The 25,210-nt window shown below is 36.8% G+C and overlaps 7 protein-coding genes across 7 annotated transcripts; 2 read left to right on the top strand and 5 right to left on the bottom strand.

Moving 5' to 3' along the window:
• Nucleotides 1–609: 609 nt before the first annotated feature.
• On the top strand, nt 610–3,733 carry LOC123922991 (biogenesis of lysosome-related organelles complex 1 subunit 1-like). Its single transcript, XM_045975641.1, has 3 exons — nt 610–801; nt 912–1,117; nt 3,343–3,733. Exons 1-3 carry the CDS (start codon nt 687–689, stop codon nt 3,430–3,432), a joined length of 411 nt encoding a protein of 136 aa, XP_045831597.1. The 5' UTR covers nt 610–686; the 3' UTR covers nt 3,433–3,733.
• Nucleotides 3,734–4,190: 457 nt separating this feature from the next.
• Nucleotides 4,191–5,217, bottom strand: LOC123922492 (exocyst complex component EXO70B1-like). The gene is made up of 2 exons (XM_045975207.1): nt 4,785–5,217; nt 4,191–4,741 (listed from the first exon to the last, which is right to left on the bottom strand). The coding sequence occupies exons 1-2, from the start codon at nt 5,215–5,217 to the stop codon at nt 4,191–4,193; spliced, it is 984 nt and encodes a 327-aa protein (XP_045831163.1).
• A 107-nt stretch (nt 5,218–5,324) lies between these two features.
• Nucleotides 5,325–7,509, bottom strand: LOC123922491 (exocyst complex component EXO70A3-like). Its single transcript, XM_045975206.1, has 2 exons — nt 5,964–7,509; nt 5,325–5,665 (listed from the first exon to the last, which is right to left on the bottom strand). Exons 1-2 carry the CDS (start codon nt 7,507–7,509, stop codon nt 5,325–5,327), a joined length of 1,887 nt encoding a protein of 628 aa, XP_045831162.1.
• A 6,530-nt stretch (nt 7,510–14,039) lies between these two features.
• Nucleotides 14,040–14,807, top strand: LOC123922989. Its single transcript, XM_045975640.1, has 2 exons — nt 14,040–14,507; nt 14,613–14,807. Exons 1-2 carry the CDS (start codon nt 14,040–14,042, stop codon nt 14,805–14,807), a joined length of 663 nt encoding a protein of 220 aa, XP_045831596.1.
• Nucleotides 14,759–17,145, bottom strand: LOC123922988 (protein FAR1-RELATED SEQUENCE 7-like). Its single transcript, XM_045975639.1, has 2 exons — nt 16,646–17,145; nt 14,759–16,236 (listed from the first exon to the last, which is right to left on the bottom strand). Exon 2 carries the CDS (start codon nt 15,716–15,718, stop codon nt 14,759–14,761), a length of 960 nt encoding a protein of 319 aa, XP_045831595.1. The 5' UTR covers nt 15,719–16,236; nt 16,646–17,145.
• Nucleotides 15,746–16,234, bottom strand: LOC123922490. Its single transcript, XM_045975205.1, has one exon. The coding sequence runs from the start codon at nt 16,232–16,234 to the stop codon at nt 15,746–15,748; it is 489 nt and encodes a 162-aa protein (XP_045831161.1).
• A 4,651-nt stretch (nt 17,146–21,796) lies between the features above and the next one.
• Nucleotides 21,797–25,126, bottom strand: LOC123922987 (exocyst complex component EXO70A3-like). Its single transcript, XM_045975638.1, has one exon. It carries the CDS (start codon nt 23,942–23,944, stop codon nt 21,998–22,000), a length of 1,947 nt encoding a protein of 648 aa, XP_045831594.1. The 5' UTR covers nt 23,945–25,126; the 3' UTR covers nt 21,797–21,997.
• Nucleotides 25,127–25,210: the final 84 nt, after the last annotated feature.

The raw sequence follows: 25,210 nt of genomic DNA, 5'->3' as shown, positions 1-25,210 counted from the left end.
AATTTTCAAAAAATGAGATCACACGGAACAAATAGGCAAAGCCACCATATATGAATCATATTCTATAATCAAAACTTGTTTTAACATTTCTCATGAGCAATATTGTCTACCAGTATAATTAGGTATGCCTCTAACTCTTATTGAAAATAATAAAATAAGGAATACATCAAAAATAAAAAACAAAGTGACATTTGACTATAAAATTGCAACTCATATAAAGAAAACTAAAATCTTATATGATTACACTAATAAAATAAAAAATGATACATCCTTTCAAACTTATGAAATATTATAAGAGATCTATTATATTAAAATATAAACAAATTACGATATAATAAAAAATCTAATATTTCTAAACAACCTTTTTTTTACTCATATACTAATATTAAACATAATCATATTTTAAAATAATATATATTATTTAACTATATGTGATTATAGTTATCACAATCATTATTTTTTTATTTATAAAAATATTTTAATTATATATTTTAATCGAACCCGTGCAACGCACGGGTTTATTCCTAGTATTCATAACATGACATTTTTTTTTCTTTTTTACATAAGTTAGATGTAAAAAATAAACACAAAAATGAAATAAAATGAAAAATAATACAGGAAAAGCAAAACTGAAACAAAGTCACACTAAGTTGCATAATCCTCTAAAAATTGAAACAAAGAAGTGAATGGAAGAACGCAATGTTACTATGGACAACACAGAATCAAAGGGATTGGAAGCTTCTTTACAAAATCTAATTCATCTTCACCATCACAAATCTCTCATACTCGCCAATCAATCCGGTCAATTTCCCTTTTCATCATTCAAAAATTCAATTTTTCATTCATTCCAATCCCTAATATTAAGAAAGTGTTCATTTTTTCATTTGGGTATTATGTGTTGTTAAAAGCAGAGAAATCGAAGAAAGATGCAATTAGAAAAGCAGAACGAGTTTCTGATCTGTTGGTTGAAGCTGTGAATGGTGGTGTTCAAGATTCATTCATTTATCAGAAACGAATTGAGCTTGAAATTCGTGCTCTTTCTGCTACTATTACTAGCTTTACTAAACAAACGGATCAGTGGCTTAATGCTACTCATTCTCTTAACACAGCTCTCAAGGTACTTTCTTTTTTTTGAATTTTTTGGCGTTTTGTATATTTCCTCAGTTTTGTGTTTTTTCATTGTTTTTTTTAATGGATTCATTGTTGTGTTGAACATTGAAAGAAAAAAAAAAACTGATTTTGCATAAAATTTGGATTGAGGCCAACTCAACGTTATAAACCAGCTTGTAGTCTCCTCTAGTTTATAAACAGAATTTTAGGACACACCCGTCATGCCAAAGACTGGATGTTTGGAGCGTGACCTGATTTTAGGACACATTTTTAGGTCATATATCATGTAATGCGAGACTTTCTGTTGAGATATATCAAGTGTGAGTTAAGCCCCGCATTAGACGGAAGAATTGAGATTAAGCAATATATAAGTGAGAGGCCCATAAACCTAATGGCTTAAGGTTTTGGGTGAAAGTGTGGTGTCAAAAGTCACTTGTTTGGTTGCTCTTGGCCCAATGCGTTGATCCAACCTAGTGAGGCTCACCTTACGTTCCAACACTTTCAACCCCTTTACGCCCAGGACATGGCATCTAGAGCATGACACACTAGCGGATGACCTAACTTATATTGGATAAAGTGATAAACTCTTATACCATCTTAAAATTGGATTTAGACTTAACTCAACACTACAAAACCAATTTGTAAGGTGATGGATGATTTCCATATACAAACACATCTAATGTGAGATTCTTAACAAATAATCGAGTTCAATCATGTTAAACTATAATAGTCGTGTGGATAACCTAATGTTGTTGCCTAGTAAAAATAAGTTTTAAATAGCTGTTGTGGTAATGATCAGGGTTGCAATCTTTGACATTCTGGATTCTTTCTCTTCCAAAAAGGTAACAACTTTGGCGATGTATATATAAGGGCTCTGTCAATCATATGCATTTCTTTTAGCAAAATGAAAGTAGAAAGAAATATAGGTATCCTTGGAAGACAAAAACTTGCATTTTCATTTAGAACCATCAACGTTGAAGAAGATTTTCAGTTTGATAATTTAACTGCAAGAGTTGAAGAAAGAATGCATGACTAAAATTAACTATTGAACATTTATGACAAAATAAAGGAAACTGTATGCAAGAAAGCAGAAATACATCTAGTTATGAAAAGATCATCCCAATGGCTATTGGATAAGGTATTAAAGTTTTAGAAACTCATCTAATGAATTGCAAGGTAAAATATATATTGAGAGTGATAATTTAAGACTACATCTAAATATCACATTGGTCAGCAATCAGGACTGATCAATAGCAGTTACGCAATCAAATGCAGCTGATGCGATCTCAATCAAAGTTGCAAAGAGACATCACATATTATGATGTCGCAACCCTATCACGGTCACAAACCTATATTTTAAAACCATGAATGGATTATGGAAGCATGTTAGGTCCGAGAATATGTTTAGAGATATTCTTTACTGAGAGGTCCCTACTTAGATGCCTTCTCCAAAATAAATTGCTTGAGGAGAGGTTCTACTGCAGTTGGTTTGTTGGCCTCGAACATGGTTGCTCTGATAGGAAAGTACATGTGAATTTCATCTAGAAAGATAGTTGTGTGGATCAAAAGACTAAATCTATTTTGGTTGATATTGTTGGTGTGGCACTTTTGGGTTATTCTAGAATATATGATTTGTAAATGATTATCGTTGTCATTTGTTCCAAATTATGGTGCATCGCACATTAAAAACTGTGATTTATATGCCTGCTTTCTCCGTTGATTTACTTTTCAGCAAAGGCATTTCTTCTCGTCAAACTTTCATTGTGCTTTTGTTCGTCTCTTTTATAACATTGACAGAAGAAAAACTTGTGTGTTTTAGTTCTATTGCTTGTACATGTTCCTAGTAAGGTTGTTGAAGTTTCAAGGATGATGTAGGAGTTTGATTATAGAAATAGGTGGCACCATTACCAATCTTGTTCCACAGAAACAGAGATAAATTGAAACAAGATAAATGGTTTATTACCAAGAATCTTTTCTTTTTTAGAGATTCCTTGTGCACAATCATATGTGCAAAGAACAAAGATGGAGATAGGAGGAGAATGTTAATTTCTAGTGTCTTATTGAATTTTGCATATATATTATTATAATCTGTGTATTGTATGTTTTCTTTGGAGTGCATGGTTAATGGTCAAAGTCAAGTCATCACTTTCCAAATTGTGTTTACCTTATTATTTAATCATTTGTTTTGAAAAATGTGCTGAACTTTGTGTAAACTTTGATCTGAACTCATAGGAAATTGGAGACTTTGAGAATTGGATGAAGATCATGGAATATGATTTTAAAAGTATCAATGCAGCTATACAAAACATTCACCAAGAGTGATCTTGCAGGTTGTAGCATGTTTCCGTGTAAGAGTCATCATGTAATTCTAATACCTTTCCATTCATTTTCCTATTCTAGGCATAATTCCCAATATCATGTAAATTTTTATTAGATAACAGCTTGTTTTTCAACAAAATAAGCAGCATAAAGTAGAAACAACCTTGTATCCTTACTCTGAATTTAATTTATCTAAGTAGTGGGTCACATATTAGATATTAAACAGATAAATTGCAATATTTGTAAACAATACTTTTAAATAAGAAACGAATCCTAAGCACTAAGAAAAATTATAAATCATATATTCTAATGATATCTTAATAACGTCTTAGGTTAAATATAAATTTAAAATGTTATGTGAGCATAGCTCAGTTGATAGGGACATTTCATGCTTTATGTAGGGATTGGAGTTTGACCCCTAGTACTCTCTTATTCATCTTAAATATGTGAAATTCTTTTTTTTTTGGTAAGTAAAAAGGTGAAATTCTAGTATTAAACTACTTGACCAAAAACATAAAATATTAATTTAAAATATATTTAAATGCAAAATCTTCAAAATATATTTAAACATATTATTCTCAACAACAAGAAGCAACTAATCATAAATTAATAGCAGAAACAACCATTGATGCAATCTAGAACCAGGAAAAAAACAGAACAAGAGTGGAAAAGGACTAGACACAGCGTTAACGCGATAATCATTCTCAGCTGTCTCATAAAAAATGAATGGCTGAGATTAAAATTGTGTTTAATCTACAATACTAATCAGCATTGTCTGATCGCTCTTGTCTTCGGCTCATCACATTGCTAATTAGTGGTGGCCTACCCATCAGATCACTACTCCCACGACCAAAACTCTGATTTGGCCCCAAGATTCGTATAATTTCCTCTTCTTTTTGTGTTTTCTTTTTTGATAGAAGTTCCTCTTCTTTCTGTTTTATTTCTTGGTTAAATTGGGTAGCCTGATTTTTGAACCAATCATCTCCTAAAATAGTTCCTAATTCACACTCTTTAGCCTTTTGAACAATGTATTCAACGTTTCTGATCAAGAATCGTAGAGACAAATCAGTCAGCCTGTTATGGAGTTTGGATTCGGCTATCAACTTGCTCTCTAATAGCCAAATAATCAAACCCATCTGCCCTGAGAGATTGGAATAGGAATGAACTCTATCCTCAATTTCAGGATATTCCTTCAATGGATCCCCATAATCTCCTTCAAACACTTGCTCCAGGGTCTTCCGTGACCGACTAGCAGCACAGAGATAATTTATCATGTAACTGGTGATCGGGTGAAGTTCACCTTCGAGATTCACTTTGAAATTTGCCGAATCAGATTCGTAAATCCATGAAAATACCTCTGATCGCTTCCCCCAATATCTTCCAAACTGTGGTTGCTTTGCTTCGCAGCAACCCACTGGATTGATCACGGAACATAGACTCAATCTCTGGAATTAGGTGATCACGCATTGTTTCAAACATGTTGAGGACTCTAGGCAGCCGTTCAGGCGATTGGCTTTCAATAGCAATAGCATCCCTGAAATTGAGCAGCTGAAGTGTGGATTCCCTACAAACATCCGTAAACGATAAATCAGCAGTGGAGAAGAACCCAAAGAAAACGCAATCACAGGGTTTGCATTCAGCGGGTAACAATATCTTCAAAGCCAAGTTGGAAGCTTTGATCCATCTTTCAATCTCATCTTCGATTTCTTTCCATGACAACATCTGAAGGTCTTCAACGCTGAGTTTCTTGAACCCTAATCTTGAGAGGCTTTCAACCAAACATTCCATCTGGGAACTGCTTTATACATCCGAGAGTTCACTCTTAAACCCGACACTAACCATCCACTTGGCTGTTTTGTGAATGTTGTCGATTGTTTCAGTTGGCAAGGCGATGATCATGAAGTCGGTGTCAGACACATTAAATCCACTAATCCAGAATCATCACTAGGGTAATCTTTCAACTTTTCCATCAGCATTTCGAAGAGAGTTGAATTTGCTTGCCGAAGTGCCTTCACATAATCACTAGTTTTTTTCAGAATACTACTTCCGATATAAGTAATGGCCAGCTGTGGTGAATGTTGATCGACGATAACGTTCAGATTTTGATCTTGAAGACTAGTAAGATATCCATTATCAGTAGTACTGAGCAATTGTGGTGAATGTGACTCAGCTTGAATTGCATCATTTATAGAAGAGAAATGAGAACAAAGAATAATCAAGTAACCGAAACCTACTCCTGGAATGCATAATAGCAATTTAATCTTCATGAGTTGCAGAATTAGACTTCCGAGGAAAAAATACATAAGATCGATTTCAAATCCAGACAGAGTTGTCCATTATAAAAAAGATATAATTATTTTATTTTAAATAATAATAAATTATAGAGGGTAAAAGTGAATTTTAATTAAAAAGTAAGAATAAATATGATACAAAATATGATAAACTATTAGCAATAAGCTCATAATCTACTTAAAATAAAAACAGTTATAAAAAAAAGTCTTATGTTCTTTTAAGCTTATAAGCAACTTTTTGACCTGGCAAAAAAACGTTTATGTCTGCCAACTCATTTAAATCAATGGGATGTGAGGGAAATAGGCCAGGTAGATTATTGATGAACCAGTTATCTCCTAAAATAGCTCCTAATTCACTATCTTCAGCTTTTTGAGCAATGTACTTCCTGTTTGTCATCAAGAAACCAGAGTGCCACAGAGGTAACTTGTTATATATCAATACATTTTCATGGTATTTGGCTATAGCGGCCAACTTGTTCCATAATAGCTTCATAATCAAACCCATCTGTACTGAGAGATCGGAACAGGAATGCACTCTATCCTCAATTTTAGGATATTCCTTCAATGGATCCCCATAATCTCCGTCGAACACTTGCTCCAAGGTCTTCCGTGACCGACTAGCAGCACAGAGATGATCCATCACGTAACTGGTGATCGAGGGAAGTTCATCTTTCTGATATATTTCCTCCGTTGAATCTTGCGAAATCTGATTCCCAAACTCTATGAAAATGCCTCTGATTGCTTCCCCCAATCTCTTGCAAGTTGCCATTGCTTCGATTTGCAGGGATCCACTGTATTGATAAGGGAACAAAGACTCAAACTCTGGAATTATTAGGTCACGCATTGTTTCAAACATGTCGAGGACTCTAAACAACCGCTCAGGTGATCGACTTCCTATGGCGATAGTATCAGCGGAATCCAGCAGCTGAAGTGTGGATTCCCTGCAAACATCCATAAACGATAAATCAGCAGTGGAGGAGAATCCAAAGAAAACCTGATCGAAGAGTTTGTGTTCGGCGGGTAACAATATCTTCAAAGCCACGTTGGAAGCTTTGATCCATCTTTTAATCTCATCTTCAATTTCTTTCCATGACAACATCTGAAGGTCTTCAATGCTGAGTTTCTTGAACCCTAATCTTGAGAGGCTTTCGACCAAATATTCCCTCCGGGAACTGGTATATACGTCGGAGAGTTCACACTTTAACCCAGCACGAACCATCAACTTGGCTGTTTTGTGAAGGTTGTCGATTGTTTCAGTTGACAAGGCCATGATCATGAAGTCTGGGTCAGACACATTAAATCCAGAATCGTCACTAAGGTAATCTTTCAACTTTTCCATAAGCATTTCCATGAGAGTTGAATTTTCTCGCCGAAGTGCCTTCACACAATCACTAATTTTTTCCAGCATACTACCTCCAATATCAGCAGTACTAGTACTGGGCAGTTGTGTTGAATGTGGATCGACAATAACATTCAGATTTTCATCTTGAAGACTAGTGGGATCGTCATTATCAATAGTACTGACCAATTGTTGTGAATGTGACTCGGCTTGAATTGCATCATTTATAGAAGAGAAATGAGAACGAAGAATAAAAATTAAGTAACCGAAACCTACTCCTGGAATGCATAATAGCAATTTAATCTTCATGAGTTGCAGAATTAGACTTCCGAGGAAAAAATATATAAGATCGATTTTGAATCCGGACTGAGTTTCCCGCGACAAACTCAGTGACATGATAGCAAAAGCAGCACATGAAAGTAGACTATATGCATCTGGTTTTCCCTTCATTAATTTATCGAAGAAGAATGAGTAGAGTGTAGTGATTGTTAATACCAAAAAAGCTGCGTGAGCTTTAATCCAATGACTTGTTGAGTGTTGCCATTTGTTTGCAAATAAATTCAAGAAGCCGATGATGAAGCTGAAAAGGCTATATAGAACAATCTTCAAGACATTCCAATGTCCAAAGAGATAGTTGAAGGAAGAGCTGAGGATATTTTCTCTTTAGGCCCCCCACGTTTCTTTTATACCCCCCTTACTTACGTTTTTGCCCCTGCACGGTGTTTCGGGTTATACGAATCGAACTTTAAAAAAAATCGGTTAATAGAAATCGTTCGCTTTTCCCTTCGAGTTTTGTTAACCGAAGTTAACTGATATAGAAACAGAAGCTGAACTTCTCCTCTCAGTTACGTTTTTTCTTCTAAACACCAACAACACCACTCATTCTTCTTCTTGAGAGCGATTTTGTGGAAAACTTCAACATCCTATCTCAAACCATTCTTAATCAAGTAAGTTCCATGCATTTTGATGGATTATTTCGCAAGTGAACGAATTACCACGTAGTAATAAAAATATCGATCCACAGGGATTGTGTGATCAAACTAGTCGAATCGTGTTCATAGACATTATACCGAAAATACACATAAATTGGGGGTATGTTGAGTGATCAATTGGTAGAAAACGAATGCTTAGAGAATAATGGAAAAATGAGGTAGAATCATCGGAATCATCTAGTCTATAGCTAACCGCATGCAACCTACAATGTCATAAGAACTACTCAAGTGTTCACAACTAGATCGACAAATTAGTGAATCGCAATCTCTTGTCAAAATCCACTCTATTCGTGGTCGATACTCCCCCGATCTCTCGGGCGGAAGCTACCTACAACGAATGATATTAACGCGCGTCAATCGTTCGCTACACTCTATGCCTCAATCTCTCGACCGGAGACACTCGAGTGCTCAATACAATTCAGTTCAGACATTAAATCAATACTCTCGCACGTGACTTAACTCAAAATCAATATAACACTAATGCAGGATTATAAAGCATTAAAATCAGATTGTATTGAATGAACACTATAAAGAGAGTACGATCTTACAACATTTGCAGGTTACATTCAGCTGAACTACATTCTAAACTACCCTAGATCCTACCTCCAAAGGAGTTTAGCTCCTCATCGTTCTTCGTTCGCTTCCTCGCTTCATCGCCATGGCTTGTGAATCCATGCTCTCGATGTGCTTGGAGCTCTCCGCTGGAGTGTTGAATCACGATCTTCAAGTTCCAAAACCAGAATGTAGTGAAAAGTTGCAGAATTTTTCAACCGAAAACAGAATTATGCAGAAAATATATATACAGAAGGCAACCACGCCGCACGCCAGATCTATCACGCCGCGCGTGGTTGCAGATCCATCAACTACGCCGCGCGTGGTAACAGAATCACGCGGCGCGTGATCAAGTCAGAGAACAATCTTCTTCTTCAATCAAGGCTTCACGCCGCGCGTGGTCAAAGCTACGCCGCGCGTGGTCAAGTCAGAGAGCAACCCAGTTCCTGAACAAAGCTTCACGCCGCGCGTGGTCAGGTATCACGCCGCGCGTGATCAGAGTGAAAATCTTGGCTCCCTGTGAGCTCCATCACGCGGCGCGTGATGGGCTACGCCCCCAGCGTAGTGAAAATCATTCATTTCCTGCAGTTTTTCCTGTTTTCTTGCAAAACAAGTAATCAAGCTAATGGTTAGATTTCTCTCATATTTATTGCTAAAAACCTACTAAAATGTATCTAATGTTGCTAAAATAGGCATGGATTAGAGAGTGTGACGATTTGTCATCACAACCCCAAACTTAAACCTTTCCTTGTCCTCAAGGAAACAACTTTTACCTCAAGCTTTTGTGTCAAGACCTTGGCATTTTCCTTAAATTCACTCGAATCATACATACGTGAGACTCACCTGATGATCAATGATCCACCTGCAAACAATGCTCAATTGCACAACCGTTCTCGCAAGACATTTTCAAGTAGTTCACACTTTCCGACCAAGGCTCTTATGATTTCATCACACTACTCACATGCACTCTTCAGTTTGGGTAATTCACTCAAATCAACACATCAATGCAAGTCAACAATAATTTTGCAAGTAGTCTAAGAATTCATCCGGTTCACTTTGTGCACACACATTAGAGGTCTTTTAGGGTTAGAACGTGGCTTGGCTAGGGTGGATGGTGACATTTTTGGATAAGTAGTAGAAAAACTTGGAGTTAGATCCCCCTATGGTCAAAAATTCATAAACCAACCCTTTTCTTTTGAACCAAAGTGGACTAGAGAACATTTTATTTCAACACACAAGTTTGCAATTCTTTTTGTACTCAAAGCTATCACTTCTTTTTGCATTTCTTTTCTATTTTTTCTTTTTTTCACATGCATCTCTTTTTTCATTTTTTCATTTCTTTTCAACATATCTTTCTCTAAACCCTTGAATCTTTGAAAAATTTTCAATTTTTTTTTCAACCAAGAAACTTTTTGTAAGTTCTCTAGTACCCTCACCCCAAACTTCATTGTTTGCTAATTCCAAAGAGCAACCCCAAACTTAGTGGTGAGCATTGCGCGTCAACCACTAATTAGGTGCCTAACCTCCAAGAAAGTCATTCCTTTTTTTCTTCAAAAATTTCTTAAGGTTTTGCAAAAATAACATATTCTTTTTTCAGCTCAAATTGGTTAAGCAAATGATATATATGTAAGGGTGGATAGAAAGGCTCAAGGGTACCAAAACAACATGCCTCGTGTGTGCTACAAAATTACCAATCAAATAAAGAGACGACAAGCAAAATCGAGAGACAATACACGAGTGGATATCACACATAAAAAGGATGAGAAGTGTTTGGCTCAATACCTCACGGTTGGGTCGAATCAAAGAGCCGGTCAAAAAGTGTGCGTTCCCGTCCTTTGCCTCTTGATCACATGAGTGCAACAAGCTATTGCACTGCAAGTTTCACAAATCACACACGGAGAAAATCAAGTAATTGATACTCAAGTAATTAGAAAGAACATGCCAAACTATTGAAACAAACTCTAAAAGTAAAAACCATTCCACCATTATACAAAAGAAGATTCAAATTCAGAGTACACAAATAAAACATCGAGCCAAATCCAAGCAACATCAAATTATTATTCATAAAGTAGCATAAGAGTGAAAGGGAAGAAAGGACCGTAAACTCATGGGTTGCCTCCCATGCAGCGCTTCTTTCTCGTCATTAGCTTGACGCTTCATCATCACAAGTTAGGGAGGATACTTCAACTTTGATTCAACCCGGCTCCTCTTGTTCTCTTCATTCAAAGGAGCAATATTGATATCAATAGGTAATGATTTCACACTTCCCGAATCACTCTTGAGATCTTCCCCTTTGGTCTTCAAATTGGTTCTTTCCTTCTTACTAGACCGTGATGGAGATTTCTTAGAACCTTTCTTCACCGAAGCTTTAAATGTTGAAGTGGAAGACTTTTGAGGATTGACAACCGGCTTGGGCTCTTCTTCTTTGGCCACCTTGTGCAAACAATAGATAGGAACCACACCATCCAAGACCCACCCTAGGTCGTCATTCACTTTCTCCGCTTCTTTTAACAAGTCATTCTCTTCTAGTGGAGTGAGCAAATCACTTATGATCATGGGTTTCCTAGAGTCGCCACCCAAAAACACATACTTCCATTTAGGAGGAAGTTCTTTCAATTCCGGTGGCTTTTTCATCGCCTTTGGCTCTTCCTCCTCTTCTAGGGGGTTATCCAAGTTTTGAAGAAAAATTTCAATCTCATGCTCCCACTCTTCTTCTTTATCATCTTTTACCACTTCCTCTAGCACTTCCACTTTGAAACATTCGGATACCACTCCACAAAATTCAAGGTCTTGGTTATTGACCTTCTTCATCCTAGGATAAGGCATTCTAGCATATGGTGAAGGAACTTGAAACTTGGGGCCCTTCACAAGAGGTTCCTTGCCTTTCTTGGCACTAGACTCATTCTCCACTCTCTTTTCAACTTCACCCTCATAAGCTTTTTCTTCCTTTTTTTCTTCTTTCTTATTTTCTTTTCTCTCTTCAACTACACCATCCCTCATCTTTTCAACTACACCATTTTTACTCTCATCCTTCTTAGGATTCTCCACTACTTCCGGTGATGAAACTTCTATATTCCTCAAATTAATGGAATCACAACTTTCATTACGAGGATCCGTGGTGTTTCCACAAAAACCACTTTGAGTTTGTAGAGAAGAGACTTGCCTTGCTAGTTGACCCATTTGGTTTTCGAGATGTTTGATGGAGGCTTCATGACGTTCGCTTGACACTTCTTGGTTTGCCTTCATCACCTCAAAATTGCCTTGAGTCATCTTCATGGCCAAGATAAGAGTATCTTCAAAAGATTCAAGGTGATCTTCATAATGTTGATCTTGAGGAAATGCTTGATTCAGATTAGCTCCATAAGAACAATTCATGTGATTCTTCACTCCAAGATTGAAGGTGTTGAAATGAGGATTATTTTGAGAGGTTGCTGGCACCATACATTGAGCTTCTAGTTGTTTGGTAATGATTTGTAGAAAGATATTATTGAACTTGCAACTAGTTAAGAGTGCCTCTTGATTGTATGATTCAAACATGTCTTCCTTCCACTTTACGATTTGCTCGTGCTGTTTTCTCAATCTCAGAATCGAATTCCAGCTCAATGGGACCTGTTCTCCGCATGCACAAGGAAGCAAACGAGTAGAACGCTCTTGACAGAAAAATGTAAAAACAGAAAAATCAAAGAAAACACAGAAAATATGAACACTATCGCCTTGTCGAATCAATCACAATCCCCGGCAACGGCGCCAAAAACTTGATGGATTATTTCGCAAGTGAACGAATTACCACGTAGTAATAAAAATATCGATCCACAGGGATTGTGTGATCAAACTAGTCGAATCGTGTTCATAGACATTATACCGAAAATACACATAAATTGGGGGTATGTTGAGTGATCAATTGGTAGAAAACGAATGCTTAGAGAATAATGGAAAAATGAGGTAGAATCATCGGAATCATCTAGTCTATAGCTAACCGCATGCAACCTACAATGTCATAAGAACTACTCAAGTGTTCACAACTAGATCGACAAATTAGTGAATCGCAATCTCTTGTCAAAATCCACTCTATTCGTGGTCGATACTCCCCCGATCTCTCGGGCGGAAGCTACCTACAACGAATGATATTAACGCGCGTCAATCGTTCGCTACACTCTATGCCTCAATCTCTCGACCGGAGACACTCGAGTGCTCAATACAATTCAGTTCAGACATTAAATCAATACTCTCGCACGTGACTTAACTCAAAATCAATATAACACTAATGCAGGATTATAAAGCATTAAAATCAGATTGTATTGAATGAACACTATAAAGAGAGTACGATCTTACAACATTTGCAGGTTACATTCAGCTGAACTACATTCTAAACTACCCTAGATCCTACCTCCAAAGGAGTTTAGCTCCTCATCGTTCTTCGTTCGCTTCCTCGCTTCATCGCCATGGCTTGTGAATCCATGCTCTCGATGTGCTTGGAGCTCTCCGCTGGAGTGTTGAATCACGATCTTCAAGTTCCAAAACCAGAATGTAGTGAAAAGTTGCAGAATTTTTCAACCGAAAACAGAATTATGCAGAAAATATATATACAGAAGGCAACCACGCCGCGCGCCAGATCTATCACGCCGCGCGTGGTTGCAGATCCATCAACTACGCCGCGCGTGGTAACAGAATCACGCGGCGCGTGATCAAGTCAGAGAACAATCTTCTTCTTCAATCAAGGCTTCACGCCGCGCGTGGTCAAAGCTACGCCGCGCGTGGTCAAGTCAGAGAGCAACCCAGTTCCTGAACAAAGCTTCACGCCGCGCGTGGTCAGGTATCACGCCGCGCGTGATCAGAGTGAAAATCTTGGCTCCCTGTGAGCTCCATCACGCGGCGCGTGATGGGCTACGCCCCCAGCGTAGTGAAAATCATTCATTTCCTGCAGTTTTTCCTGTTTTCTTGCAAAACAAGTAATCAAGCTAATAGTTAGATTTCTCTCATATTTATTGCTAAAAACCTACTAAAATGTATCTAATGTTGCTAAAATAGGCATGGATTAGAGAGTGTGACGATTTGTCATCACATTTACATTCACTCTTTTCTCATTCCATGTTTTTGTTATCACATTCACTCTTTTCTACGTTTTTTTCCCTCCATGAGTAATTTTCTATCTCAAAATTCTATGTTTGAATTGTTGATTAATGGTTAGTTGTTAGTTTAGTTAGCTGTTAACATGAATGCATGTGATATTAGGTTTAATTTGTGTATGCAATTAGATGGTATTATGGTGTACACTAAGTGTTTGACAAAATGTGTAAGTAAAATTCAATATGCTTCCATATGAATAATGTTAACCATAGGTGTTAGGATTAAATGTTGATTGAATTATAGTTTGAATTTATCATAGTTTATAAGATTGTATTGAGTGTGAAGATATTTTTCCATGTTAGGATAAATATGGAAGAAAATGTTGGGAGAGGTAGACATGGCAAGCCAAGCAATGCAAATGCTTCCGCTCGTAGAGAGCTTGCTGCAAATCGCTCTGCCAAACGAGGTCGTAGTAAGCAACAAGGACCAATTCCGGCGCGAGGGGCACATGATGCTGAGGCGGGTGGTTCGCGTACGCGTACACGGTCACGTTTAGGCCAAGCACAAAATGCTGCTGAGGATGATGATTTTGACGCGGATCAATTTATAAATCAGGATGCCGAGTATGGCGAACCTGAAGAACCGCAACCTGATGAACCGCAAATTGAAGAACCGCAACAACCACCACGACGGAGACCGCAACAGCGACCACGACAACCACGACGAGATGCAGCAAATGAGGGTTATGGAGGAGGACCAAGTGATATGTCATTATTAACACAATACGGAAATCATAGGGCGGTTCCGATATGGAATGCAGAACCAGATGATCACGAGGTACCGTTAAGTGTATTAATTGTTTTATTAAATATATTAATTGTTTTAAATACTGTGATTATGTTAATTAAGTTTTCAATGTTTTGTGTTGTTGGAATTTTTCAGGTTTTAAAGAGGACTCTGCGTTGCCAAGCTAGCGGTAAAAAGGTTATAAACATCGTCAAACCGCCTCGTAGTGAGAGGTGGTTTTGGGATCCAATTGAAGCATCAGGATTGGAGCCGCTTACCCGTGTCAATTTTAGCGTACTTGACTATGGGGTTATATGGGCATTTGTTGAAAGATGGCATTCGGTGAACTGACTTATCAACATCTTATTTATCGCTTCCCATCCTTTCACCAAGTCACCGTTACCGTCCTTCAAGTAACCTTTCAACACACCATGACATGATTCAGCTCTATTCGTGGTGTGATTCCCCATGTGCATATGTTGGTCTACCCAAGCATTGACAACCCTTTCTTTATCAGTGTCTAGGACAGTCTCTTCAACATAACGCAAAAACTTTGGCCATCTCGCACAAAGCTCCCTAAACACCATAACATTGTCAGCATATTCTTTTTCCGTTGGCGACTCCAACACATCATTAAAAGCATCGGTGATTTGATCCCACACATCAGTCTGCTTCTCATTCTCTCCATTCTTGATTTTCACAATTTCCTTCATCTTAGAGCTCACGTTCTTTTTTACATGGAAACGACAAACCATTGCAGCCGATGTTGGAAATACCTCGGAAACTGCATTCATCAGAGCCAAATCCCTATCGGTGACAATCACCTTCGGTCTAACATCCTCATTCCTTAAGAGACTGACACACTGCTCTAGAGCCCAAGTGAAGTTGTCTTCTCTTTCATTGGTAAGCCAAGCAAATGCAACATTGAAAGATCTCCCAGTTGATGTGAATCCGACAATCTCAAATAACGGCATTTTGTATTTGTTTGTTTTGTATGTCGAATCCATCAAAAGCACAATAGGAAAAGAATTGAACAAACTTATAGATTTAGGATGTGCAAAGAAAATGTCTTGAACATGTTCGGATCCGTCTGCAACAACCGTTCTATGTTTGAAAAAATACCCGGTCTCGACAAGTCTTTTGGAGAGGTGTTGCATTTTAGTCATTGATGCCCTCATTTTAAGTTTTAATCGATGACTTAAATTGTAGAGTTGCTTTGCCGTTGTCATGTTGTTTGGATCCCTATCTTTCAATGTGGACATTATATTCTTAGGCGGAACCAGATTCCTTTACATTTCCTCCATACATTGCCTTTCTTTCGGTTTGAGACGACCGACAATGAGATGGCCTTCAACTGCCTTGTCCAACTCGTGGTTATGTTTTCCGTTTACAACGGTCAAATGCCATGTTTTATCGGCATGACAATAACCACAGAGTCGAAATGGACAGCCGCATTTCCTCGTGCCGGTTTGATCAGATTTTAGCTTCTTATTTGTTGACACGTACCGGCCTCCCCGCTCGCAATCCAACCTGAAATATTGCTTCCTCTTATCGCTGCCGTTGTCGGATTTGCCAATTACAATTGCAAACTTTAGCTTTAAGGCAATCTCCCGAGCCCATCTAATCAACTCATCTCGGTCAGGGGTTGCCATTTCAGTGTAAAAATGATCCGATGTATCAATCTCATATGCAACAGGTCTAGATGGAGGTTTATCAGGCGGAACCTCAACAATTCCCGGGGCACAGATACCTAGCACAAGCTCTCGTTTGCCCGCCATAACTACATAATATAAGAGGGATAAACACATAATTAGCCGCATATAATACTTAATACATATAAAATTGGTAGCACATTCTATAATCCATAACAGCCAAGGCAATGCAAGCAAAACAGATAGACCTAAGGCAATGCAATGCAATGCAAGCAAAACAGACAGTCAAGGCAAGTAAAGACAGTGCAAAAATTAAAGTTCCAGTAATTTCGGTTAGTATCAACCGAACGAATCCTTCGGTTAGGCTTGGCAAGCAAACACGTTTAAACCAACACAAAACCAAAAGTTCCAGTCATTTCGATTCGTATTAACCGAAGGATTCCTTCGATTTCTATAAATCGAACGATTTTGTGTCAGAAACCTACCAACCTAGCATATATGACAGTTGAAAATAAAAGAAATTAAACGGAAGATTACCTTAATATTGTGCTTCAAATCGCGTTCCAACCCTTAGCAAACGTTCCAAACTTGATTTTAAGCAGCGATTTGAGTGAAAAACGGATTGGATTTTGGGATCTCTTTTGGTAGTGTGGGGATGAAGTATTGAAAGTGATGAAGAATGTGAGAGGTTGCTTTCTATATAAACATACTTTGATTCGTAAAACTCGAAGGACGAAGCGAGTGGTTTTTAAAAACCGAAGTTTTTATTGTTTCGATTCGTAAAACCCGAATTCGCTAACCAAAAATTTGGTCATTTTCGAAGGGCAAATTGGGATTTAAGGGGGGTATAAAAGAAACGTGGGGGGTGGGGAGAGAAAATATCAGAGCTGAGACCATAAAAGAGCAGTCCAATAACAGCTGAAACAGAACCCACAAATCTCCACACCTTTGGCTGCATAACCCATCTCCAAATTTGGATTAGAGTATTCATCATGTTGTCAGAAATTTGTAAGAATTGATTTCACAGCAAGAATGAGAATGAATTTGTGTTGAGATTGTAATTTTTATAAATGAAATGGATCACTCTTTTTCCATACAATATTAACTAAAACGCGTCTCACAAAAAGTTTCCTTTTTTCAGAAAGGTAGATTCGTCCCTACTTCCTTCCTCCTTTCTAAAATAGATGACAAAAATAAAATAAAAATTTGTTCTAGAATGATTGATATACTCAACTTTCAATATAATATTTTACGATAAGTCACTAGATTTGGTCTAGTGGTGAGTGATTTTGGTAGTATGCTATAAATCCTGGGTTCGATGCTCAGCTCATTGTAAGCAAAAAAAATATATTTTACAATTATTTGTATCTCTTATAATATAAAGTTTGTTCTATAATATTTTTGGTTTGTAACCAACACGAACACAAAAGTCTCTTTTTAGAATTATTCTAAGAGAAAGACTTGGATAGGCACACGCCCAAATCATATTTTATTTGGTCACACACTCAAAAATTTAAATCAAAAGTAATATAATCACATCAATCAGCATCATTTATTTCTTTTCTTTTTGATTTTTGCTTGTTTATGTGAGTGTGCCTAACACCTCATATTTATATTTGTGTCTATCAAAGAATTTCTCTTATTCTAACTACTTTGGAATAAGCTGTTTGGATTTTTGGAGATTGTTGGTTCTGTCTTGTGGACTTGTATAAGTTTCTGCTTGTATAACAGAAGTTTTTGAAAATGCATTTTAAAAATAAATTGAATACTTTCAAAAGAATAGAAATTACATTCTCTCTAGCCAACTTCTATAATCTTTCTATCAAAATTAAAAAGAAAATTCATAATAAAATGTCAAACCAGCCACCAATATACAAAGTAAAATTGAAAATAAAAAATTGCAAATGTGCTTCAAAAGTAACATGGCATCAGAAAAAAACACCCCAAACATATATACCAAAATCAGAAGTTCAAAAGTGCTTAACTTTTTTTTTTTATTTTTTATTTTATTTTAATGTTTGTATTGGTTGGTTCACATTTGATAGCCAACAATACACTCAATTTGAAAACAATTGATGCAGTCCTTATCAGAACATGAAATAACACTTTAATATCATGGTGTGGTTTTGATCTGCAATTCGGCATGAAATCACTAAAACTACATAACTTCTTCCAATGTTTTGCAATCTACCTTTTACATCTATGTATTGTGCTTCTCTCTACACCTTATGAACATAAATTCATCTCAGCAAACAATGTATAAGGAGATCAATAAATAGAATGAAAAGGCTAAGCAATAATAAAAGACAATTTAGTAGTAGTATTAATATAATGTCATTCCAATGAAACCATTAATGAATCTCAACCCTAATACAAGTTTTTTTTCCTTCCAAAAGTCACAACTAGAGCATAGAAAAACCTAAAATTGTGATATAGCATAAACTTGGCAAATGACAATTACTTCTAACGAGGTATGCTTTTCATCATATTCAAGATAATAAAGATTATATAAACTTGCCAAGTTAAAAAGCTTAAGCTAAGTAGAGAACTTCATTCTTCAGGAAATTTGAACATTGCACACCTATACAAAATAAGAACAAAATTAGGAAACTCATGATAAAATTACAACATATAAGCAACATCACTACATATAATTGTTAAGTGACAAATGATATCAAAATTCTTATGATTGTTAAGGAAACATATATTCAACAATCAACAAAAAGAAAAATTTAAAAAAACATCTTGAGTTCCACAAACTAGAAAGTTGTTTGGTCGATTATTAGTGTCATAGTAGATAAACCCTTTCTTTGAACAATACTCCAATATACAGTATCCATTATCAAAGTATTTTAATGGCCAATATAAACTAATATCCCTATACAAAAGCCTTAGTCCACAAAACTCCAGTGTCATCATTCTTCATGATCCACACACACATCCACTGAACTAGGTAAAGACGCATTGCATACATAAAGAGAGTCCCTGAATGCTCCCATGCTAATACTATTATGCATGAATCCATGTCGAAAGAAAGTTGGAGATGGCAAACCTATTAATTGCAACTTTTCAGTTTCAAAGTTGAAACACAAAATTCAATATTTCTTATCCGCAAAATATATCCAATGAAGTGCCTCATTCACAAAAGTGGGATATTCGAGACTTTTTATTGAAGAAAAGTTACCATCAAATCTAACATTCTTCCATGTTGGTGTTCCTACCACATTGATTTCAACATTCAAAATTCTATATACAAACCATTGCAAGAATTCACCACATGAAATCCATCATCCCACCAATCCAGTTCACCATCACGAAGGGGAAGCTTGAATGTAGGTTCAAGCTTCAAAATATTGCTGCATTTACTGTCAAGTTCTGGAAGCTCATCCTAAAGAAGGTACATGGTTCTCGAGACTAGTTCTCGATCAGGTGCACGAATCAGGAAACCAATCGTGACCGGTCAACGTGCAATTTGGCAAAATGTGGGTCTGAAATCAATGTGTTCCAAGTTCTACAAACATGTTTACAAATGAGAACAAGCTTGATCGGATGTCGAAGAAGAATGTCGGTGGTGATTGGCAATTGAAGATCAGCAAAAGAAGGGTCAAGTTCTCGACTTTCTATGTCATCAATTTTTTCTTTCCCTCTTTTGCTAGCCCTATTGAGCCCCTTTTCCTTTCCATAGCCACACACTGAGGTACAAAAAAAAAATATATATATAAAGCACACGAATGTGGAATCATATTTAATTGAGTCCATTTAATTTTCTGTTTAGGAAACAAGTGTAATTAGGGTCTTTGACATCCTAGTTGTTCCGCGTAGTATCATCATAAGCTTGAGTATTTTGGACCAGTCATGGCACTAATTTCCGCTAGGGTTATGGCCTTCCCAAGAATGTGTTGTGCGGGGATTAGCTAATTAGACTAACCATCAATTAGGAATTCAAATTTCAACAATCAAATATGTTTATCTCATCCCGCACTTGAAAGGACAAGTGAATAGTTGATACTCTATGCTTCCCTTGGGTGTTTACAGCTGGTATACAACTTACAACAGCTCATTAAGCACGTTGGCTTTATCCACACCGGTGGAGAGAATGGTCTCCAACATTCTGGAGAATGGTCTCCCAGATTTTTACACTCATGTGGCAATCTTATCCGAACTGATCTAATATTTTTTCCACACATGGCCAAAGGCTTTGCAACGGATATATGTCAGAAACAACTCATTACAGTTGGCATAAAAAATATCTTTGCCATCTTGTAGTGCATCACAATCAGAGACCATTGAAAGAATGATCTCCTGAAGCATCTAAAGGACATATTCACATGGACTGTTTTGTTTCTCTCACAACGACTATTTCTACACTCACAATAGATATGTGTGATGTCCAAGCAACAAAGGATCATCTCCATCTATAAATAACACGTTCAACCAATTTGAAGAGTAAGAACTTGAAGCACACAAAGGAAATCATACTTATTCAATCTTAAGCAATCAAGCTCTTCTTTTTCACTCATACTCCAAGCTCTCTAGAAATCTAGGATCTATATTCTTTTGAGTATTTTGAGTGTATTTCATTTGTAAGCTTCACAACCAGTTTAGGATTGTTTTAAGCTTAGATCCAAAGAACTCTTGCTAAATCTTTAGATCTACTTAAGTCAATTTGTTAGAATTGTTTGAGAGTACCTTGTTAAGGTAGACCAGCTTGTGACAACTGGATATTTTATGATCTCGATTTTAGATCAAACGGAAGATTGTAATCTTGGTCTAGATTATAGTGGACAATCTCACGCAAGTGGGGACTAGAGTAGCTCATACTATTAAGGGGTGAATCAAGATAAGATTCTTGTGTGATTCTCTCTTCCCTTAATCTTTTATTTTTACAAACACTTTACACACAAATCACTTATTTACATTTGTGTTTTGAGGAGAATGTTCTCGTAACAATCTAAAGGCTTGCTATTGTAGTTTGTTATTTATCTAACTTGATTTGCAGATTAAAATTTTAAAAGGTCACAATTCAAAACCCCCTTTCTTGTGAAAAACTTTGTTACATCACAAACAACCACCCATCACCGGCGCCGGATAGCACCGATCGGAACCAGCCAGTGGCGAGCTTGAACAACTAGAAAATGACCTGAACTGGGTAGGGCAAATTCGAGCGGTGGAGCTATGAGTGTGGAAGGACTTGAGCGATGGTTCTGTTAGGATGAAAGGATGTGATGCAGTGGTGAGCTAGAGAACAAGGAAGATCGGCACTCTACTTTTTATTTTTTTAGGGTTTCTCTTTGACATATATCTATTGCTCTCTATATATTGAGCTTTTTTTTTTTCTCCCCCTCAAAAAAGTAATTGAATATTGTGTGACCCACTGCATATTAGATATTAAAGTGATAATTGCAATATTTATGAACAAATACTTTTAAATAAGAAATAAATCCTAAGCTATTCTAAAAATAATTATAAATCATAAATTATGTGCCCGTGAATATAACTTATTTGACAGTGACATTGCATGTTATTGCAGCAATCGAGGTTCGAACCCTCCACTTAATAACTTTAAAAAGTAAAAATTTAGTCACTAGACTACTTGTAAAAAAAACATAAATTATACTGTAATATTCTATGAATAATTATAAATCATAAATTCTATCATGTGTTAATAATATCTTAGTTTAAATGAAAATTAACTAGGGCACCGGGTGCACTATTTAACATTTTCGCAATAAGTATAGGAAAATTACATGTGAATGAAAGACGGACAACAAACTATACCGCCTTTTTGAATAGCAAAACCAATTTTCTATTAAAAACAACATTCATTGTTCAGTTGACACTGACATTGCATTACATAATTGCAAGGATTAATGTTCGAACATGGTATTGTCAACCTCTTCTTCTAAACACTTGGGCCATTTGTGGTAGCTTAACACCTGCGGTTGACAGCAGTACTTCTTCTTTTTGTTTTTGCTTTTTCAACAGCAGTTCGTCTTGTTTTTGTTTTAGCTTTTTTGACAGCAGTTCCTCTTCTTTTTGTTTTATCTCTTGGTTAAATTGGGTAGCCTGATTTTTGAACCAATCATCTCCTAAAATGGTTCCTAATTCACACTCTTTAGCCTTTTGAACAATGTAGTCAACGTTTCTGATCAAGAATCGTAGAGACAAATCAGTCAGCCTGCTATGGAGTTTGGATTCGGCTATCAACTTGCTCTCTAATAGCTCCATAATCAAACCCATCTGCCCTGAGACATTGGAAGAGGATTGCACTCTATCCTCAATTTTAGGATATTCCTTCAATAGATCCCCATAATCTCCTTCGAACACTTGCTCCAGGGTCTTCCGTGACTGACTAGCAGCACAGAGATAATTCATCACGTGAATGGTGATCGGGTGAATTTCCGCATCGAGATTTACTTCCTCAGCTGAAATTTGCTGAATCAGATTCGTAAACTCCGTGAAAATGCCTCTGATCCCTTCCCCCAATCTCTTCCAAACTGTGATTGCTTCCTTTTGCAGGGATGCACTGTATTGATCACGGAACAAAGACTCAAACTCTGGAATTATTAGGTCACGCATTGTTTCGAACACCTTGAGGACTCTATGCAACTGCTCTGGTGATCCGCTTCCAATGGCAATAACATCCGCGAAATTCAGCAGCTGAAGTGCGGATTCACAACAAACACCCATAAATGACAAATCAGCAGTGGAGGAGAACCCAAAGAAAGCCCGATCGCAGAGTTTCCTTTCAGTGGGTAACAATATCTTCAAAGCCACGTTGGAAGCTTTGATCCATCTTACAATCTTGTTTTCGATTTCTTTCCATGACAACATCCGACGGTCTTCAATGGTGAGTTTCTTGAACCCTAATCTTGAGAGGCTTTCGACCAAACAATCCCTTCGGGAACTGCTGTACACGTCCGAGAATTCCCTCTTAAAACCGGCACTAACCATCAACTTGGCTGTTTTGTGAATGTTGTCGATTGTTTCAGTTGGCAGCGCCATGATCATGAAGTCCGTGTCCTCGGACACATTAAATCCACTAAATGCAGAATCATCACTTAGGTAATCCTTCAACTTCTCCATAAGCATTTCGATGAGAGTTGAATTTTCTTGCTGAAGTGCTTTCACATAATCACTGAGTTGTTCCAGCATACTACTTCCAATATCAGTACTGGTCAGTTGTGTTGAATGTGGATTGACAATAACATTCAGATTTTCATCTTGAAGACTAGTGGGATCGTCATTATCAGTAATACTGGCCAATTGTAGTGAATGTGAATGTGACTCAGCTTGAATTGCATCATTTATAGAAGAGAAATAAGAACGAAGAATAACAATTAAGTAACCGAAACCTGCTCCTGGAATGAATAATATCAATTTAATCTTCATCAGTTGCAGAATTAGACTTCCAAGGAAAAAATACATAAGATCGATTTTGAATCCGGACTGAGTTTCCCGCGACAAACTCAGTGACATGATAGCAAAAGCAGCACATGAAAGTAGACTATATGCATCTGGTTTTCCCTTCATTAATTTATCGAAGAAGAATGAGTAGAGTGTAGTGATTGTTAATACCAAAAAAGCTGCGTGAGCTTTAATCCAATGACTTGTTGAGTGTTGCCATTTGTTTGCAAATAAATTCAAGAAGCCGATGATGAAGCTGAAAAGGCTATATAGAACAATCTTCAAGACATTCCAATGTCCAAAGAGATAGTTGAAGGAAGAGCTGAGACCATAACAGAGCAGTCCAATAACAGCTGAAACAGAACATACAAATCTCCACACCTTTGGCTGCATAACCCATCTCCAAATTTGGATTAGAGTATTCATCATGTTGTCGGAAATTGTTAAGAATTGATTTCACAGCAAGAATGAGAATGAATTTGTGTTGAGATTGTAATTTTTATCAGGAAGCTGAAATGAAATGGATCACTCTTTTTCCATACAATATTAACTAAAACGGGTCTCACAAAAAGTTTCCTTTTTTCAACTCTGATTGCGTACACATAGTAGTAGTACAAATATTTGCGGTCAGCTGCCTCCATTTGAAGAAAGGTAGATTCGTCCCTACATCCTTCCTCCTTTCTAAAATAGATGACAAAAATAAAATAAAAATTTGTTCTAGAATGATTGATATACTCAACTTTCAATATAACTAGTAACCGACCCGTGCGATGCTCGGGTTTGGAAGAACGTCATATGTATAACAATTATGATTGTTGTCAATCATGGATGCTATGAGCCAAATGAAGTTAGTCATAAACATACGAAAATTAATCAAATTGGTTCATTTGGTGGAACGCCAAATTTATTTCAATCATGGATGTGATGATAATCAGTCATTTGTTAATTTTAATTGCAATTTCATTGTAGTTTAATAAGTTTTAGGTAGAATGCATGGTCAAAGAAAAGAAGATTGGAAGAAAAATGACATATCAAGAGTTTGAAGACTAAAAGATCAAAAGAGGAAAAACACTTAGAAAAATTCCAAGTATGTGAGCCGATTCTCGCCCTACTTCTCTGTTTTTCTCGCGTTGCTATAATGATCAAATAGGGGCGCAATTAGCTGCTGCGCGTGTACATGACATCAACCACATGATTTGCTCCTACGCTGACACGTCATCATAAGAAAAGACAGATTATGCATTATAGGGACGCGATCTATTCTTAGTGCACGATGGGTACTTGCTTTTCAACATGTTATAGGGAGATGATTCGTTCATTCCTTTAAGGGTTGCGATTTGTTCCCACGGGCATATAAAAAGCAACTTTCTTTTGTAACCTAATTGACGCAGACTTTGGGAGAAAGAAGAGAAGGAACAGAACGCGACGGCAGTGGCAAGCAACATAATTTTTGGTTTAATTTCTTCTCTTATTTACTCCATGTTGCTTATTAATTTTATTATGAGTAGCTAAATCTCTATTGATTAGAACTAGTAGATGATCTTCCTTGAATTGATTTGAATCATGTAAATTGTTGAGGATCCTTGGGACCTTTTTAATATTATTGTTATTCAGTTATTTCTGTGCTTAATGCATTTTATGAATTGACGAATTTATGAATTGAATTTAGGAATCGAATGATTACTAACCATAACT

This window comes from Trifolium pratense, linkage group LG4 (assembly GCF_020283565.1).
Source record: "Trifolium pratense cultivar HEN17-A07 linkage group LG4, ARS_RC_1.1, whole genome shotgun sequence".
NCBI classification, from domain to species: Eukaryota; Viridiplantae; Streptophyta; class Magnoliopsida; order Fabales; family Fabaceae; genus Trifolium; species Trifolium pratense.
The sequence above is the reverse complement of the archived record's forward strand: the minus strand, read 5'-3'. Positions and strand labels throughout refer to the sequence as shown.